The 16,301-nt window shown below is 54.2% G+C and overlaps 1 protein-coding gene across 1 annotated transcript; it reads right to left on the bottom strand.

Moving 5' to 3' along the window:
* LOC118537542 (cytochrome P450 2S1) lies at positions 1–11,088 on the bottom strand. Its single transcript, XM_078063571.1, is given in 13 exon segments — positions 1–1,305; positions 1,401–1,542; positions 3,437–3,624; positions 4,915–5,056; positions 6,139–6,231; positions 6,233–6,285; positions 6,288–6,333; positions 6,427–6,570; positions 6,994–7,239; positions 9,010–9,022; positions 9,106–9,291; positions 10,482–10,768; positions 11,032–11,088. Coding segments are annotated over 13 exon segments (1,779 nt in total). The 3' UTR covers positions 1–1,123.
* Positions 11,089–16,301: the final 5,213 nt, after the last annotated feature.

Below are 16,301 nucleotides of genomic sequence, written 5' to 3'. Positions count from 1 at the left end.
CACTGTCACAGGCACACCAGGCCCTGCCATGGGCCAGACCGGGGGCCAGAAATGAGCTTTTATTGCAAAATGGGGACCTTCGAGTCACAAGGACGTCAGAGCTGGCCTCTTGCCTGACACAGGGAGTTGGAATGAGGTCCCTCCTTGGTCATCTAGCCCCTTCCACCAGGTCTAACTGGGACTTGAGGACGGGAGGTGGGTCAGTGTGTGTGTGGGGGGTGGGGGCAGGCTGGGGAGACTTGTAACACGGTTACATAAGCAGGAGGGGGAGGTGTTTTTCTGATCAGAGGGTCCCCGTGTGTCCAAGTTTACTTGGTTCCCAGGGCTGTGTGCACAATTGCACGCTGGACGTATATTTATATTTGGGAGAATTTGAGGATCAAGGTGCTTGGAAAGGGTTGTCCTTGAGGGCTGAAGGCCTGGAGGAGCCTGGGGCTGTGCCCTCCCCCTTCCCCAGGAATGGTGTGTCTCACTGGGAGGATATTTGGGAATGGGACGGTGTCATGTGTGGGCTGGCTGTGTGGTTCGGTGGTTGGGGGCATGCAGACGGCGATGGTCACGTGCTGCACGAGAGAGGCCACGTTGGGGCTGAAGACAGGGACGGTCTCTCTGTGCAGGGACATGACCCAGAAAGGGGCATGTTCACCTCTGCACCAGGCTCCCAGAATTGGCAGGTGGCTGGATGAAGAGGGCTCGTGGGCCCTGAACACAGTGGCTGTTTCCGTGGCTTGTGAAGGAAGGGGCCGAACTCCCACACGTGGGTTGTGAACCCAGGGGGGCTGTGTTGTGTACGGGATGGTGTGTTATCTGGGCCCGTGATCGTGATTCCAGAAGAGCTAAATCTGTGTCTCCAGAAAGCCTGTGTGGCAGAGCTGCCTCGTGGCCCTCGTGGCTGCATGAGGTACGTGGCTGCGTGTCTCAACAGCTGCCTGGGCTGAGTGAGCGGGGCCCTGGGGACATGTCGGCCGAGCGTCTGCGTGACCGACTCTAGAACAGCTACACAGGTGTATGAGTGTGGCTGCCGGCTCTGGAGACACAACCATGTGCACGCCCACCTCCATGAGGAGGCCACCCCCCCTCACGGCTCCCTCCCTCCTTCATCAGGTGCACACAGGTGGGGAGGTTAGTGGGGCTGGACTTGCAGCTGGAAGGCTGGGGGGATGTTGAAAAAGCCGCTGACAGCTGGCTGGATGCTCAGGGCCCCCGGCGGGCAGGGGCTCTCCAGGGAGAAGGCCTGCAGGATGGTGGTGAGGAGGAGGAAGAGTTCTGCCCGAGCCAGGCCCTCTCCGAGGCAGACACGCTTACCTGGAGGGAACAGGGAGATGGGACTGGGTCAGCCCTCCTCACACCCAGGCGTGGGGAGGGACCGGCAGGTGAACAAGGACCGGCCCAGCAGGTACCTAAGGAGAAGGGCAAGAATGCCTCCTGCTTCTGGAACCGTCCGTCCGCATCTAGGAATCGGTCTGGATTGAATTCGTCTGGCTGACCGAAGACCTCAGGATCATGCAGGACACAGCCGAGGAGGGGGAAGACCTCAGTGCCCTGAGGGGGAGCAATAATAAGATTACAAATATTCTTCCCTGTGCAGGCCCGAGGGCACAACACAAGAGGGACATCAGTTCACAAAGCATCACGGCATCCGCGTATTTCAAGGGCATATTACGGGCCAGGCACTTTATTAAGCATTTCCTATATACTCTCTGTTATGCAATAGGCACATGTTTCTTGCTCTCTCTCTCTCTCACACACACAAATATGCCCTCAAACTCACTAAATCTTTTTAACAGATCTATGAAGCCATTTCTAACATGATTCCCATTTGAAAGGTGGGAAAACTGAGGTCCCCCAAACTTACACAACTTGCCCAACGTAGCATCTGGACCTGGGAGGGGGCTAGTTCTTTTTATTTTTTATTTTTTTAAAGATTTTATTTATTTATTTGACAGAGAGAGACACAGCGAGAGAGGGAACACAAGCAGGGGAAGTGGGAGAGGGAGAAGCAGGCTTCCCGCCAAGCAGGGAGCCCGATGCGGGGCTCAATCCCAGGACCCTGGGATCATGACCTAAGCGGAAGGCAGACGCTTAACGACTGAGCCACCCAGGCGCCCCTACATGTTGTTTTTAAACTGTGTTGTGATCCATCTGTGGCTGTCCTAAGCCACATGGCCCGGGTCCAGCTCTTTCCCACTGGGCTCTTCCAGAGGTAAAGCCAAGGGTGGGTAGGTGAGGGCTGTCCGTGAAGGCTCCCCCGCCCGGGTCCCTGAGTGGCAGCCGATATCAGTGACTGTGATCCCAGGGCTGTTCAGTGGAGGAGATGCGAGGGAGAGGGACCTCGTTTGCCAGGGACTATGGCTAGCAGGGTCTGAGCTGGGAAGGGGAGGGGGGGCTCCAGGAGAAGACAGGGTCATGCTACGGCTATTAAAATAAGGCAGACAGCTGTGGCTAAAGCATAAGCCCTGGGTGTAAATCCTGCCTCTACCATTGTAGGCTGGGTGACCCCGGCAAGTCTTCTCAGCCTTCAAGGCCAGTTTCCTCACCTATAAATTGGGCATGATAATAGTGTAGGATTGCTCCAAAGATTAAACAAGGTACTATGTTCGTGAAGCATTTAGAATAATACCTGGTGGAGAGCAAGTGCTCAAGTCATTGATGCCCGTGGTTCTGTAATCATTACCAAGAGTGGCGACAGTCACTGAGTTAGCAATGGTTGCCGCTGCCAGGATCGGGGAACCTGGGGGGAACCGCCAGCTCCCTGCACCAAGAGCTGAGGTGGTGTTTTGCAAGCATTATCTCGCAGGTTCCTTGAGATCCCAAGTTAATACTCTTACTGTTCCCGATTTAGAAGAGGGGTAGAGGGAGATGCAGGGGGTGAAGTGATTTGCCCAAGGTCCCAGCGAGGAAACACCAGGACCAGATCATAACCGCTAAGGGTCTGATTCTACAACGGAGCTCAAGGAGGGAGCCGCTTGCGGGAAGGCACTTGGGGTTTCCGGGCAGACATCGCCCCCTGGTGGTGCTGGCGATGAGTTGCTCTCTAATGGATGGCAGGAGCGGGGGGCGGGGCGGAAAGAAGGGAGGGAAGGAAGGGGACTCATTTGATTTTGAGACTCCTTCTGCCCTCAGTTCTCAAATTGCTTCGCTGTGTGTCACCTGTCAACCCTGGCATGTGATTGTCCCAGCCACCTTGGAAGGAGGTAGAATTAGGATATCCGTTGGACAGATGGGGAAACTGAGGGCCAGAGACAGAGTCAAAGGCAGGAGAAGGGCACACAGAAAGAAAGACAGAGGGACAGAGGTGCAGAGAGAGGGACACGGAGAAAGAGGAGATGTCAGAGAGGAGAGATAGAGACCAACAATCAGAAAAAGTCGGACACCCAGCCACAGACTCAGGCGGGAGGCGGAGACAGCCGCTGGGTGTGGCCGAGGGCAGGCCCACCCGGGGCAGGGTGCACCCTCGGAAGCAGGTGGTCCTCAAGAGGGCGCGGGGCACTCCCATGGGCACCAGAGCCAGCAGCCGCTGCACCTCGTGCAGAACGGCGTCGGTGTAGGGGAGGTGGGCTCGGTCCCCCGGGACCTGTGCGCGGCCGGCCCCCAGCTGCCGGGTCAGCTCCTCCCTCACAAGCTCTGCACCCAGGAAGAGGGGGACGGGAGGTCAGAGGTGGGGTGGGGGCCCTGCGACTCTACCCTGGGAATCTGCATCTTCTCCAAGTGGCAGTGGCTGGGGGGGGGGGGCTGGCAGGTGGGGAGGAGGAGTCCCCCCAGACTTCGCTGAGCTTGGGTCCCTGATGTCCCTCGTGCTGGGCGCATTCCCACAGCAATCCTGTGAGGTGGGTACCATTATCCATCCCCATTTCCCAGATGAGGAAACTGAGGCCCAGAGAACTGGTCACAGTGGGCTCCATTCCCCGCCGAGGCCACCAGACCCTAAGCCCCATCTTCCAGGTCAGCCCACCCCACTGGCTTGACAGCATTTAATGCAGTTGCCTGACCCCAAAATCCTGGGCTTCCCTGGAGCTCAAGCCCCGCTCTGCCTCTCAGCCAGATACCCTCCCGCAGCTTTACTTCCTGCCTGGGCCCTGATGACCCCAGCTTTTTTTTTTTTTTTAAGTAATCTCTACACCCAATGTGGGCCTCAGAGTCACAACCCCGGGATCAGGAGTCACATGCTTGATCAACTGAGCCAGCCAGGTGTCCTCCCCCTTTTAAGAAAACTCTATCCCCAACATGCTGCTGGAACCCAGGACCCTGAGAGCAAGTTCCCCAGTTTGTTATCTCCAGTCCTGAACTAGGGGTCTGTGGTCTCCTGGATGCCTCCCTGCACGTGGCCCCAGGCTCTTCACACTTGTCCCAAACTGGCCTCAGTGTCTCCCCTGAAACAGCTCCTCATTCCTCTGTCCCCATCTCAGGGTGGCCCCATGGTCCCCCCGTACCCCATCCCCCTATCTCCTGGGCCTCCCGGGTCATGCTCTACTTGCCCACCTGGTCCCTCTTCCCTCCCCACACTTGGCCCAGGACTGTCCTCTCCTGCCCAGGTCCCTATCCCGTCCTCTTCCCTGGGCTCCTGGCATCCTCTTGCACACCTTACCTCTTTCAGCCCAAAGGATTTTTCTAAAATGCCAATTTGACCCTGCCCTCCCCTGCTCAGCCTCCTTCCATGGCTCCCCATTGCTCAGGATCAGGCATACAAGGTACCACCAAGGCGACAAGGCCCTGAGAGGTCTCCTGCCCCATTTCTCACTTCACTGAGCCTCACACTGTCACCAGCCGCCCCCCAACTTCTCGCTCTTCAGACACCCCCGATGCCGGGCTCATTCTCGCTTCCAGGCTCTGGCTCAGGCCCTCCTTTCTCCTGAACATTTTCCTCTTGAGCCCTCATTTCCGTCCCCAGGGCTGGCTGGTGCAAAAGCCTCCTACCTTGGACCTGAGGGTACTTCAGCAGAAGCAAGAGGGTGTAGCGGACCGTGGTGCTGACCGTGACCGTCCCGGCGAACAGCAGATAAATGACTGTTATCAGCAAGTTCTTGTCAGTCAATTCTGTGCTTGGGTCCTGCTCCTCCTGGGAGAAACCAGGCAGAGGGGCTCAGAGAACTCAGGCTGCAGGGAATAATAGAGGCCCAGCCCAGCCATGCCTGGGGTGCGACACAGCAAGCTTTATCAGGGGGTTTGTATAAATGTTTGGGCAAGCGGGGAAGTGGACTCTTGATATTAGTTCTCTTTGGCTGCAATGTTTTTGAAAATGCAAGAGCATGGCCACTATAAAAAACAAACAGAGAATGACATGTGGTTAGGATGTGGACAAACGGGAGCTCTGTCCCCATCGGTGAGGCTGTCATATGGTACAGCTGCTATGGAGAATGGTATCAGGTCCCTTAACAAATTAAACTAGAATTACCATACGATCCAGCGATTCCATTTCTTTTTTTTTTTTTTTAAAGATTTTATTTACTTATTTGAGAGAGAGAATGAGAGAGAGCATGAGAGGGGGGAGGGTCAGAGGGAGAAGCAGACTCCCTGCCGAGCAGGGAGCCCGATGCGGGACTCGATCCTGTGACTCCAGGATCATGACCTGAGCCGAAGGCAGTCGCTTAACCAACTGAGCCACCCAGGTGCCCTAGCAATTCCATTTCTGGGCATGTCCCCCAACAAGCGGGAAGCAAGGTCTCAAAGGGGTATCTGTACACCCACGTTCCCAGCAGCGTTATTCACAACGGCCAAAAGGGGGAGGCGCCCCAAGTGTCCACTGATGGATGAATGGATAAGCCATTCCATGTAGCGGAATAAGGATTCAGCCTTAAAAAGGAAGGAAATGCCGTCACCCGCTATGACACGGATGGACCTTGAGGACATCACGCTAAGTGAAATAAGCCAGTTGCAAAAGGATAAATACTGTAGGATTCCACTTATATGGGGTCCCGAGAGTTGGAAAACTCATAGAGACAGAAAGGTGGTTGCCAGGGGCTGGGGAGGGGGACTGGGGAGCTGTTATTTAACAAGTCAAGAGTTTCAGTTTCAGCAGATGAAAAAAGTTCTGGAGATCGTCTACACAACAGACAGATTCCCAGCTATACCTGAGTAGGGGCTGGCCAGGCCACCAGCCCCGTTCAGGAGGCCCCCCCCCCAAGCCTGACCTTCCCCTACCTTTGCCATCTTCAGCAGGAAGGCATCCACAATGTCACATGGGGGGGCTGAGGTGTCCAGGCTCTCCTTGTGTCACTGCACCTGCTGGACAGTGGAAGGTGGCCAGGATGCTCAAGTGGCCCAGGAGCTGTGTGTGGGGGTCCGGCAGGGCTTCAGGAGCCGGGAGAACATCTCACAGGTGTGCGGAAAGAGCAGCTGTTCCCATGGGGCCTGGCCCTGCACCAGCGTGGAGGGGTGCTCTGGGGGTTACCTGGAAAAGGTGGCTGGACAGGGGTCCCGCCCACTTACCTGGCCCCACAGGGAGCTGACCCCCAGCATGGTGTCACCAGCCACCCGGACCACGGCCTGGAACTCATCGTCGTAGGGGAAGTGGAGGCAGAAGGTGAGGGAGCAGATGATGTTGGAGGTGGCCTGAGCCAGCAAAGGGCCGTCCTGAGGGGGAGAGGGCAGGGGGGAGGGTTGTGCTGGAGCGGCATTGAGAGAGACAGACAGGGAAAGAAAGACAGACAGAGAAACAGACGGCAAGGGGGAAAGAGACAGACAGACAGGGAGAGACAGAGAAACACACATGGAAAGAGAGACAGACCGGGAAAGACTGGGCAAAAGATAGATAGGGAGAGAGACAAGGAGAGAGGCAAAGACAGAGACAGGCTTTCACAGGAGAGAAAAACAGAAGGATAGCGAAAGAAATGAAGCAGGAAGAGTGAAGTGACAGTACTGGGGACACAGAGTTCCCTGGGGAGACAGGAGGACAGAGACGGAAGGTAGAGGAGCCAGAGGTGCGGGTGAACAGAGCCCTCAGCCCAGCCCCGGACTCCGCCCACTCAGGCACGCCGCAGGGGACCCCAGGCTCACCCCACCCTGCTGACCTTCCGTCCCCCGGAATGTCTCCACCAGATCCTGAGCTTCCGCCTGGATCAGCTCCTCGCCTTCTCGCTTTCCCGGGCCCAGGTCCCGCAGGGCCAGCAGGGTGAATCTCCGCAGCTGTCGCCAAGACTCAAGGAGGGACTGGCCCCTCTCCCCATTCCCCAGGACTACTCCCTCTTCCCAGTGAGGTGCCCGAGAGGGACTCTGCAGGCCCTGTGCTGAGTCCATTCCAGCCTAGCTCAGGGTTGAGGACTCAGTAGGTGCTCCGTAAATGCCTAACCTTGGGGCAGAGGGTGACATTCTCCTGAGAAGCTGGTAACTGGGATTATCCAGGCTCCCTCTGTTCTGTGGTGAACCCGGATGAGTGAAGACTTCTTCTTCCTTCCTTCCTTCATCCATCCATCCATCTCCCTCCCTCCCTTCCTCCCTCCCTCCCTTCCTCCCTCCCTCCCTTCCTTCCTCCCTCCCTTCCTCCCTCCCTCCTTCCCTTCCTTCTTCCTTCCTTCCTTCCTCCCTCCCTCCTTCCTCTCCTCCTTCCTTCCTCCCTCCCTCTCTTCCTCCTTCCTTCTTCTCCTCCTTCCTTCCTCCTTCCTCCCTCCCTCCCTCCCTCCCTCCCTCCTTCCCAACATTTACAGAGTACTATTGGGTTCCCTGCCCCATGTCATTTGGAAGCTGAACCGGGAGAGAGGAGGATGGAACTGACATTTTCCTCCTTTAGCTAAGGGTCTGCTCTGGACAAAACGTTGCTTCTCTGAGCCCAGGGTCTCACATGTATAATGCTGGCCCCTCGGGGCCTCCTGGAAGCCTCCTCCAGGGTGTCCCCTGCCCACCCTCCCACCATGTCCCAAACTGGCCTCAGCAGCTCTCTTCCTTCCTATCTCAGCCCACTGGCCCCTGGCCCCTGGCCAGAGCCCTGGATGCCTCTTCCAACCACCCCCTCCCTTCCCCACACCCCCAGCCCCAGAACAACACAGTCCCCTCCCTGGGCTCCCGCACAGCGACCCGAGGATCCTTCTAGCTCTGACTTACTTCTTCCCTGCTTCCATCTATAGCCCCCAGAAAATCCCAAAGCTAAGCACTCTGGTGTAACTCAGGCCCTGCATGACCCATTTCTCCAGCTTCGTTACTCATCCTGCTACAATTGCATTGGCCTCTCACTTCCTCAGTGGTTTCAGGATCCCCCCCACTCACCTCTCTATACTTGATGAACTAACTCCATTCATCCTCAGGTCTCACTGCAATTGTCACCTCCTCCGAGAAGCCTTCCTTGATTCCTCCCTGTCTCCCTCCCCTGACCTGGGCCAGTACAGTTCCCCTGTGTCCTGCTCTGAGCGCTGTACCTCTCATTTTAGAATCCTATTCCCTCCCTCCAGTCCCATGACACGTCCATCTCTCCTACGGTATGACAGGACACCACATCTGTCTTGGTCACCTCTGTGTCCCCAGTAACCACTATGGGGGCAGGCATGATAAAAATTTGTCAACTGAACGAATGAATGCTTCTTCTCTCACCTCCATGGTTTTTTAACTCCTCTGCCTGGAACACCCTTCCCGCTCATCCTAGGAGTCGTCGCCCAGGCAACCCGTACCGTCTTTCAAGACTTCCTGGACATCTCCCACCGAACAGGCTGGGTCAGACACGTCCTCTGGTCCCAGCAGTTCAGGACTTCCCCTAGCCTGGCCCTGACCCTTCTGCCTTCCCCATCCTAGCCTGGTAATAGGTCTTTCTCCCCACTGGCCAACAAGCTCGGGGTCATGGCTGGGTCCCGACAGGGGCCCCAACACTAGGCTTCTACTTTCAGGCTTAGCAGAGAATAGCTTCTACACATTAAGTGGTCCCACCCATTCCCAGTGCCTAGAAAGCTCTCCCTGTCCCTCCCAGGCCTGGGGGCTTCACCTGGAGCAGCGAGGACACCACGACACCTCACCCAGGCCTCATTGAATCCTCAGGATGACTCTATGTAATAAGCATTATTATGACCCCATTTGATGGATGGGGAAAACAGGCCCAGAGACACTAAGCCATGCACAAAAGTCACACTGGTCAGCGGTGGCAGGCTCTGAGCGAAGGAGCCAGCAGTCCCTAGCTCTGCTCATGACTCTCCATGGCTGTCAAAGGTCCCATCCAGCGTCGCCAACATCCCCCGTCCACTGAACTCCTCAGCCTGACCTCCCAGGGCCTCCTGCACAGCCTCGTGCCTGACCAGGACCGCCACACGCCACCAGGGTCCCAGGTACACGGTGAACACTGGTCCGTACTTCTTACTCAATTGGGGGCAGGGAGGGAGAAGGGGAGCATGCTGTGCGGCAGGCTATTGCCTCTTTCGGTCTAAGTGTCCCCATCATGGCCCCGTCACTGGATGAGGCACCTAAGAGGAACCCCTCCCCCCGCCCCCAGACAGAAATAACTCCCTTGGGAGGTTCAGTTCTCTTTTTGCACCAGGCTCCCAGTTCCCTTCCCCATAGAGTCCCCAACCCCTTACCTCCTACAGAGCCCCAAGTTCGGACCCTGGGACAACCAAGAACCACCCCTAACCCCCAGCTCAGATATATGGCTGCAAAAATGGACAGCTGAGACTTTGGCCTCTCCCAGTTCCTCAGCTCTTCCCCCACCCCAAAACCAGCCACCCTTTTCTATCACTCTGCTAAACCCTCAAGTTCTGGAGCAGCTACTGCTGGGCACCTGCCCCATCTTTCCCCAAGACCCCCACCCCCCTCCCCATGTCCTGAAGTCCCCCAGACTCCTTTCGACAGAGAACCTCTGGCCTCTTCCTCCCCCTTCTGCCCCAAAGGTTAGAACTCAGCCTTCCTTTCTGCCTTCTTTCCCTGCTGCCCGGGGGACTTCTAGCTCCCTCCTAGCTGAGCTCCACAGAACTCCGGTGCCCGGATTCTGCAGACATATACCTGAAACCCTCCAGCCAAGCCTCCCCCTCCTGCCAGCAACCCCTCCCGCTTTTCTTCTCTGCCCCTCCCCAGCTACCTCTCCCCGGGAGATAAACCCCCCAGCATCCCAGCATCAGCTTCTCTTCTGCGAGAAGGCTCCTGCCTCTGGCTTTAATCCCCTCCTTCCATCACCTTCCCCAGGTTCTGTGGGCCCCTCTGCCCGGTACCCCTGCCACCGGATCCTGCTTCCTTCCCTGTTCTCATCCTCTCCAGGATTCCGCGGGCAGAAGTCTCTGCCCCTCCTAGCCCGAGTCTAGCACACCAGGGTCCTCTCTCCCCAGACCCCCCTACCCCCACCCCGTTCCACTGGACCTTCTCAGCTCTGGAGTCCTGCTCCCGCCCCACCCCAGAACGCCCCTAGCCCCTCTGCCCTTGCACCCTCGGCCCGCCTCCTCTAGGATACCCCAGGGCCTCTGTGCCCTGGCGCTCCGCTTTCTCTCCCTGGGCATCCCCCGCGCCCGCCCGGCCCTGCCCCGCCCCCCCGCCCCAGCACAGGGCGTCCCCGCGGCCCCTCACCCGCAAGAGCCCCGAGTTACAGCGCCCCGGGCCGGAGCTGCAGGAGGTTCACCAGCAGCGGCAGCGGCGTGGGCCCGGCGGGCAGGTGGCCTCGGGTCCGGGGCAGCGCCAGCTTCAGCACCAAGAACAGCCGCAGCACCAGCAGCCCCGTCCAGGTGCCGGCAGCCCCGTCGCCGCGGGTCGGCTCCTCCGCGCGGTTCCCAGACGCTCCACGCTTATGGGCGGGTCGGGGCCGGGAGCCCGGCGGCTCCTTCTGGACGAAATCTGGCGGAGGGGAGGCGGGCGGGGCCGCCAGCCCCTCCCGCTACCTACAGGCAGGATTATATCCCCGCCGCCGGATTTCTTTCCTGCAGACCACCGCGGCTGCCTGCTTGGGAACCGGCTGTGGCTCGGCTGTCTAGCGGATCACCCAGGTTCGGGGGGCGGAGGCAGCGCCTGGGGCCCCAGGTAGAGCGTGAGCACACTGGAGGAACCTGGAAGCCGGAGACTTTGCCTCCAGGAGGCCACACCCCGTGCCTGGAGCGGTGACCCGGCGCCGCCCTCCCCAGCTCCCACCTCCCTGCTCACGGTTGTCGGGGTGTGAGTTGGGCGTGTGCTCGTCTTGGAGCCAATTTCCTCCAGCATCCTTCATCCTCGCCATGAACTAGGAGGAGGACTTGACCTTTAACAAGAAAGAATCTGAGGTTCAGGGAGATAAATCGGTTGGCTCCGGGCCACAGAGCTGGGATTTGAACTCGGCCCATGCCGAATGATTGAATCATTCCTTCACTTAGCAGTTTCCTGTAGTGGTTGGGAACATGATGTCTGAAGCTAGACTGCTTGAGTTCACGGCCTAGCTTCTGGGTGCCTCTGTTAACTCTTGTAAAATGGGGATAGTTTTCAGGATTAATGGGTTCATGTGCAAACAACTTCAAACAGGGCCAGGTGCGTAGATAACGAGTTATCAAGTAAATGTTAGCGAATATTCTCTCAACTAGTCGTTATGGAGGTCCAACTATAAACAAGATTGTCTAGGCCTGGAGATGCAGGTATGAGTAAGAGGGATGGGCTCTGCTTTCCCTGAGCTCATATTGACATGCAAATGAAGTCATAAATTAAGATAATCTCAAGTTGTTCAAAGGTTTGCCAGGGCAATGAGCTCTGTTGGAGGAAGACAGTTACAATGTCAGGTCCATGCTGTTTGGTACAAAGCTCTAGCCCCAGTGTCTAGAGCAGTGCTGGGCACACAGTAGGTGCTCAGTAAATATTTGTTGCATCGAAGATTGAATGTACGAGATGAAGTCAGCGGGGAGGTATGCAGGGACGTGGAAAACAATCAGCATTGTATTTCTCCTGCAAAAGGAAGCAGGTGCAGGAGTTTTCAGCAGAATAGTTACTTAGTTTCCTTTCTACTTTCATTAAACATTTTATTATGAAAACTTTCAAACATACAGTAGACACCACCTAGATTCCACCAATAACATGTTACTATCCTTGCTGTGTTGCTTACCTATTCATCTTACCGCATCCATCCATATTATTATTATTATTATTTGGATGCATTTTAGACAGTGGCAGATGCCAGGACACTTCACTCTTAAGCACAACAGCATGCATCATTTGCTAGAGTTCAATATTTGTTCACAGGGCATTTCCCCCCAACCCCAGGTAAATTTACATATGGTGAAATGCACAAATCTTAAGTGCGTTTAAGATGCATTTTTTTTTAAAGATTTTATTTATTTATTTGACAGAGAGAGACACACAGTGAGAGAGGGAACACAAGCAGGGGGAGTGGGAGAGGGAGAAGCAGGCTTCCCGCTGAGCAGGGAGCCAGATGCGGGGCTCGATCCCAGGACTCTGGGATCATGACCTGAGCCGAAGGCAGACGCTTAATGACTGAGCCACCCAGGCGCCCCAAGATGCATTTCAACAACTGCATACGTCTATGTGACCCCAACTCCTATTAGGATACAGTTACCGTCTTTGCAGAAACCGCCCCATACCCGTTCTCAGTCAAACCCCCCTCCTCGCCCCTAGCACCGATCAATGCCTGCCCCCTCCCAGATTAGTTTTTTCTTTGAATTTATTATTATTTTTTTAAAAGATTTTATTTATTTATTTGTCAGAGAGAGAGAACGAGCGAGAGTGAGAGAGCACAAGCAGGGGGAAGTAGGCTCCCCACTGAGCAAGGAGCCCGATGCGGGACTCGATCCCGGGACTCTGAGATCATGAACTGAGCCGAAGGCAGACGCTTAACCGACTGAGCCACCCAGGCATCCCTTCCCTTTGCATTTAAAGAGATCTTTTTGGCTACCCTCTGGTGAATGAATTGTGGATGACTGGGGCAGCAGGTGACCGGGGAGCAAGTGAAGAAAAAGCCAAGAACCTAGGGTAAGCAAGGTCCAGGCAAGTGATACCCGTGGCTTAGGAGCCCGGTGGGCGGCAGTGGGGAGAGAGAAAGAAATGGATAAATTTGGGATGTCTATGGAGGTAGAGCATGCAGGATTTGCTGACAAACTGGGTTTGACAGCAAAGGAAGGAATCAAGGTCAACCTGTCGAATACAAACAGTTCTGGTGTCAGGTAAGGAGAGATTTTCTGCTAGAAGACTGTCATTACAGGAGAGAGAAGAGACTACTGCATGAGACAGGAAACAAGACCAGAATCTGATAACCCAGAAGGATGTTTTCTAGTGAAACAAATTTTTTTACTCCTACTCCTAGATTTGTTGCCCTGGGCAAGTAGAAAGATGGTGATGCCTCTTCTAGAGGCTAGAAAGGAGATTAGGGAACCCATGGGAACCAGAGGTGGGAAGCTGATGGAGCAGGTTTTACGGGAGGTCAGGGAATCAGGAATTCTCATTTGGTTTCATTAAGTTTGAGATACCTGTTGGCTGTCCCAGAACTAAAGCCCCAGTGGACAGAAAGGGTAGAGGTTCGTTTGGGGACCTCCCGGAACTCTCCAGAACAAGGCAAAGGAGGAACTGAGAACTGGCACCCAGTTTGTAGCAACAAAGTGTAGGCCAGCCTCCCCACCTCCTCTTCCCCGGTTTCAGGGCACACCCCTTGGATTCAAGAGGCAGAATCAAGACCAGAGGAGACGGCAGGGAACATGGTGGCCACGTTTTGAGGGACGCGGCTCTGGCCTAGGAGAGAAATTAGAAGACTGCAAAGGTTCTAGGAGTCTAATGTTATAAGATGACTTAGATTACAAACATCAACCTTAAAAATAAAACTGCCAAGTATTTTACTAGCAAAATATGGGTTTCTTTGGGAGCAGCAGAGAATTGCAATATAGGGAAACCAGGATATGGCAAAATCACAGATAAGCAAATCCAGAGAACACAGCGGAGGTATGCTCTTTTATAGAGGAAGGAGTGGGGGCGTTGGAAAGGCTGTTTAAACAAAAAGTCCATTGGAGCACACTGGGAGTTGGAAGTAGAGTGGCTTCTCATTGGCTGGTTGTGACTGTCTGTCATTAGCTGGGCTATTGAGGTGGGGAGGAGCCAAGCCTTCCTTTCTTCCTCCATAGTATCCATGGGCAAGGTTCTTCTCTTCCTGTTGGATTTGTAATTGACTTTGAGTGGTAGGGCGTGAGAGCTCTCCCTGTCCAACCTCCTGACTCCCATTTTAGTGAGGTTGTCCTTTATTCATTTTTACACAAGATCCTGTAGATAAGAAAACTTCCAAGTCCCCAAGATTCTAAAGGTTCCAAGACAAGGCTTAACCACTACCCTGGTAATAAACTTCAAGCCCCAAATGGTGGCCGCCATTGCCCTTCAGAATCTGTCCACTGGCTGCTAAGTTTTACATCACCTTGGCCCACTCTGTTCTCTGCTCATGAAACTCCACTCACACTGGCCTTCTTTCAGTTTCTTGAACACCAAAGCCAGCCTCAGGGCCTTTGCACTAGCTCTCGGCCTGAAATGTTTGGCCTGGAGATTGAGGTTGGCTCATTTACTGTTCCCAACTCAAGGCCAGTTCCCTCTAGAAGACACTCTCCCAGACCACACAAACGGAATTAGCTCTCTCTCCCAATCCCAGACCCTGCTTTAATTCATTAAATAAGGCATTTTATAAATATTAAACAAGTTTTTAAAGCACTTACCATGGTGCCTGGCACATAGGAAGCTTTCAGTGTGTTTGTCAAACATGTAAAAATTTTCTTCATAGCCTCTATCACTACCTGAAAGCATGTTATATATGCATTTGCATTTTTATTCTGCCTTCCCTTACCAGAATGTTCTCTCCAGGAAGGGCAGGGACTTCTGTCTGGTTCACAGATATATTTCCAGTGTCTGGCACACAGTGGATGTCCAATAAATATTTTGTTAAATGAATGAATACAATTTGTTAGTCTCTCAAATTTGTGTAAAGAGCAATCAAGGTCTCCAAATTCTCGAGTCTAAAGACCAAAGAAGTCTGGTTCCCAATATAGATTTCACAGTAACAGAATCATCTCTGGTGGATCCTGGTCTCTCTTTACCCTGGGCGACTGACAACTGACCCTTCTCCCCTACCAGCTACTTCTCATCAGACACCCTCTGATCTGGGCTGGGTGAGGCTGAAGCATGACCCTCTTTAAATTTAGCTCCTACCATGTATTTTCTTAGATCACTCTACAGGCCGCCATCCCCAGGGATCCAGCAGGCTGAGTGGTGGGTTGGTTCTGGAAATTGCTGGGTGTGTGTGTGTGTGTGTGTGTGTTTATTTTGCTTGGGATCCTCCAAGCCTTATGGTTCTAGAACTTGTGTGGGGATAAGCCATGACCTGCCTGGTGTTTGGCCCATGTGCCTTCCCCCCTGACTTTCTCTCCTCACAGCCCTTCCCTCCCTCAAAGCTGCCCCACCCAGTACCGAGAACTGGGCGAAAGGAGAAGTTAAAGATGAGTCTTGCTTCCTTCCTGGCACCCCTGCCCTCATGCTTCCCTAGATTCTAAGAGCATCCTTGGCTGTGAGTAACATCAGGGAATGGACAGTCACAGGAAGCAAAGCAGCAATATTCGTTAATCTGTTAAGGAACAGAAATTCAGCTGAGTAAATTTTAAAGCTCTAATTGGCCTTATTAAATGATTCATCAATCTGGCAGCATCCCATCTAGCAAATAAAGGGGCGCTCCAAGGAAATGTACAAAACGGAAGGTTTTTACAGGAGGGTGGGGCAAGAAAGTTATGAGCATCGTTACATTGTTTGGGAAAAGCAAGGGTCTTATCGTGCAGATTACCTCATCTTTCTTTGGGGACTGGAGAGGGTCCAAGTGGCCAACTCGTGGCGCTCATTGAAAAATTCCTGACTGACAGGGTAAGTCTACATTTTGGAGGGAGGTTGAAACTGCAGTTAGATTAAGTATCAAGCCCTGGTTTAGGAACTTGGTCTAAATGACACCATTTGGAGCCTTTGTGTGTGTGGTTTTTTGTTTTTTGGTTTTTTGTTTTGTTTGTTTTGTTTGTTTTTTAAGTAAGTTCTCTGCCCAACATGGGGCTTGAACTCAGGACTCCGGAGATCAAGAGTCACATGCTCTACCAACTGAGCCAGCCAGGTGCCCCCTTGTGGTTTTCTTTTTCACAACTCTTCTACTGCTGTCCCCTCACCCCATCCCCAGATCCCATTCCTCCTCCACAGCACCCCACCCGCTGTTTTTGCATACCTTCTACGTGCCATAACCTGTGGCGAGCGGGAGGGGTGCGGGGGAGATGGGATGGTGTTGATGGTAAAAAAAAATAAGGCACTGCTCCCACAAATTCGCATCAGGAAGGCAGCCAAAAGATGAGCAAAATAAAATTGCAGGTCTTCGTGATTATCCTTGCTCCCTCTCCTCCTTGTCTGTATCCATTTATCAGTGGGTTCCATACCCACCA

This window comes from Halichoerus grypus, chromosome 15 (genome assembly GCF_964656455.1).
Source record: "Halichoerus grypus chromosome 15, mHalGry1.hap1.1, whole genome shotgun sequence".
Lineage (NCBI taxonomy): Eukaryota > Metazoa > Chordata > Mammalia > Carnivora > Phocidae > Halichoerus > Halichoerus grypus.
Note: the sequence above shows the minus strand (reverse complement) of the source record. Positions and strands in the feature narration are given on the sequence as shown.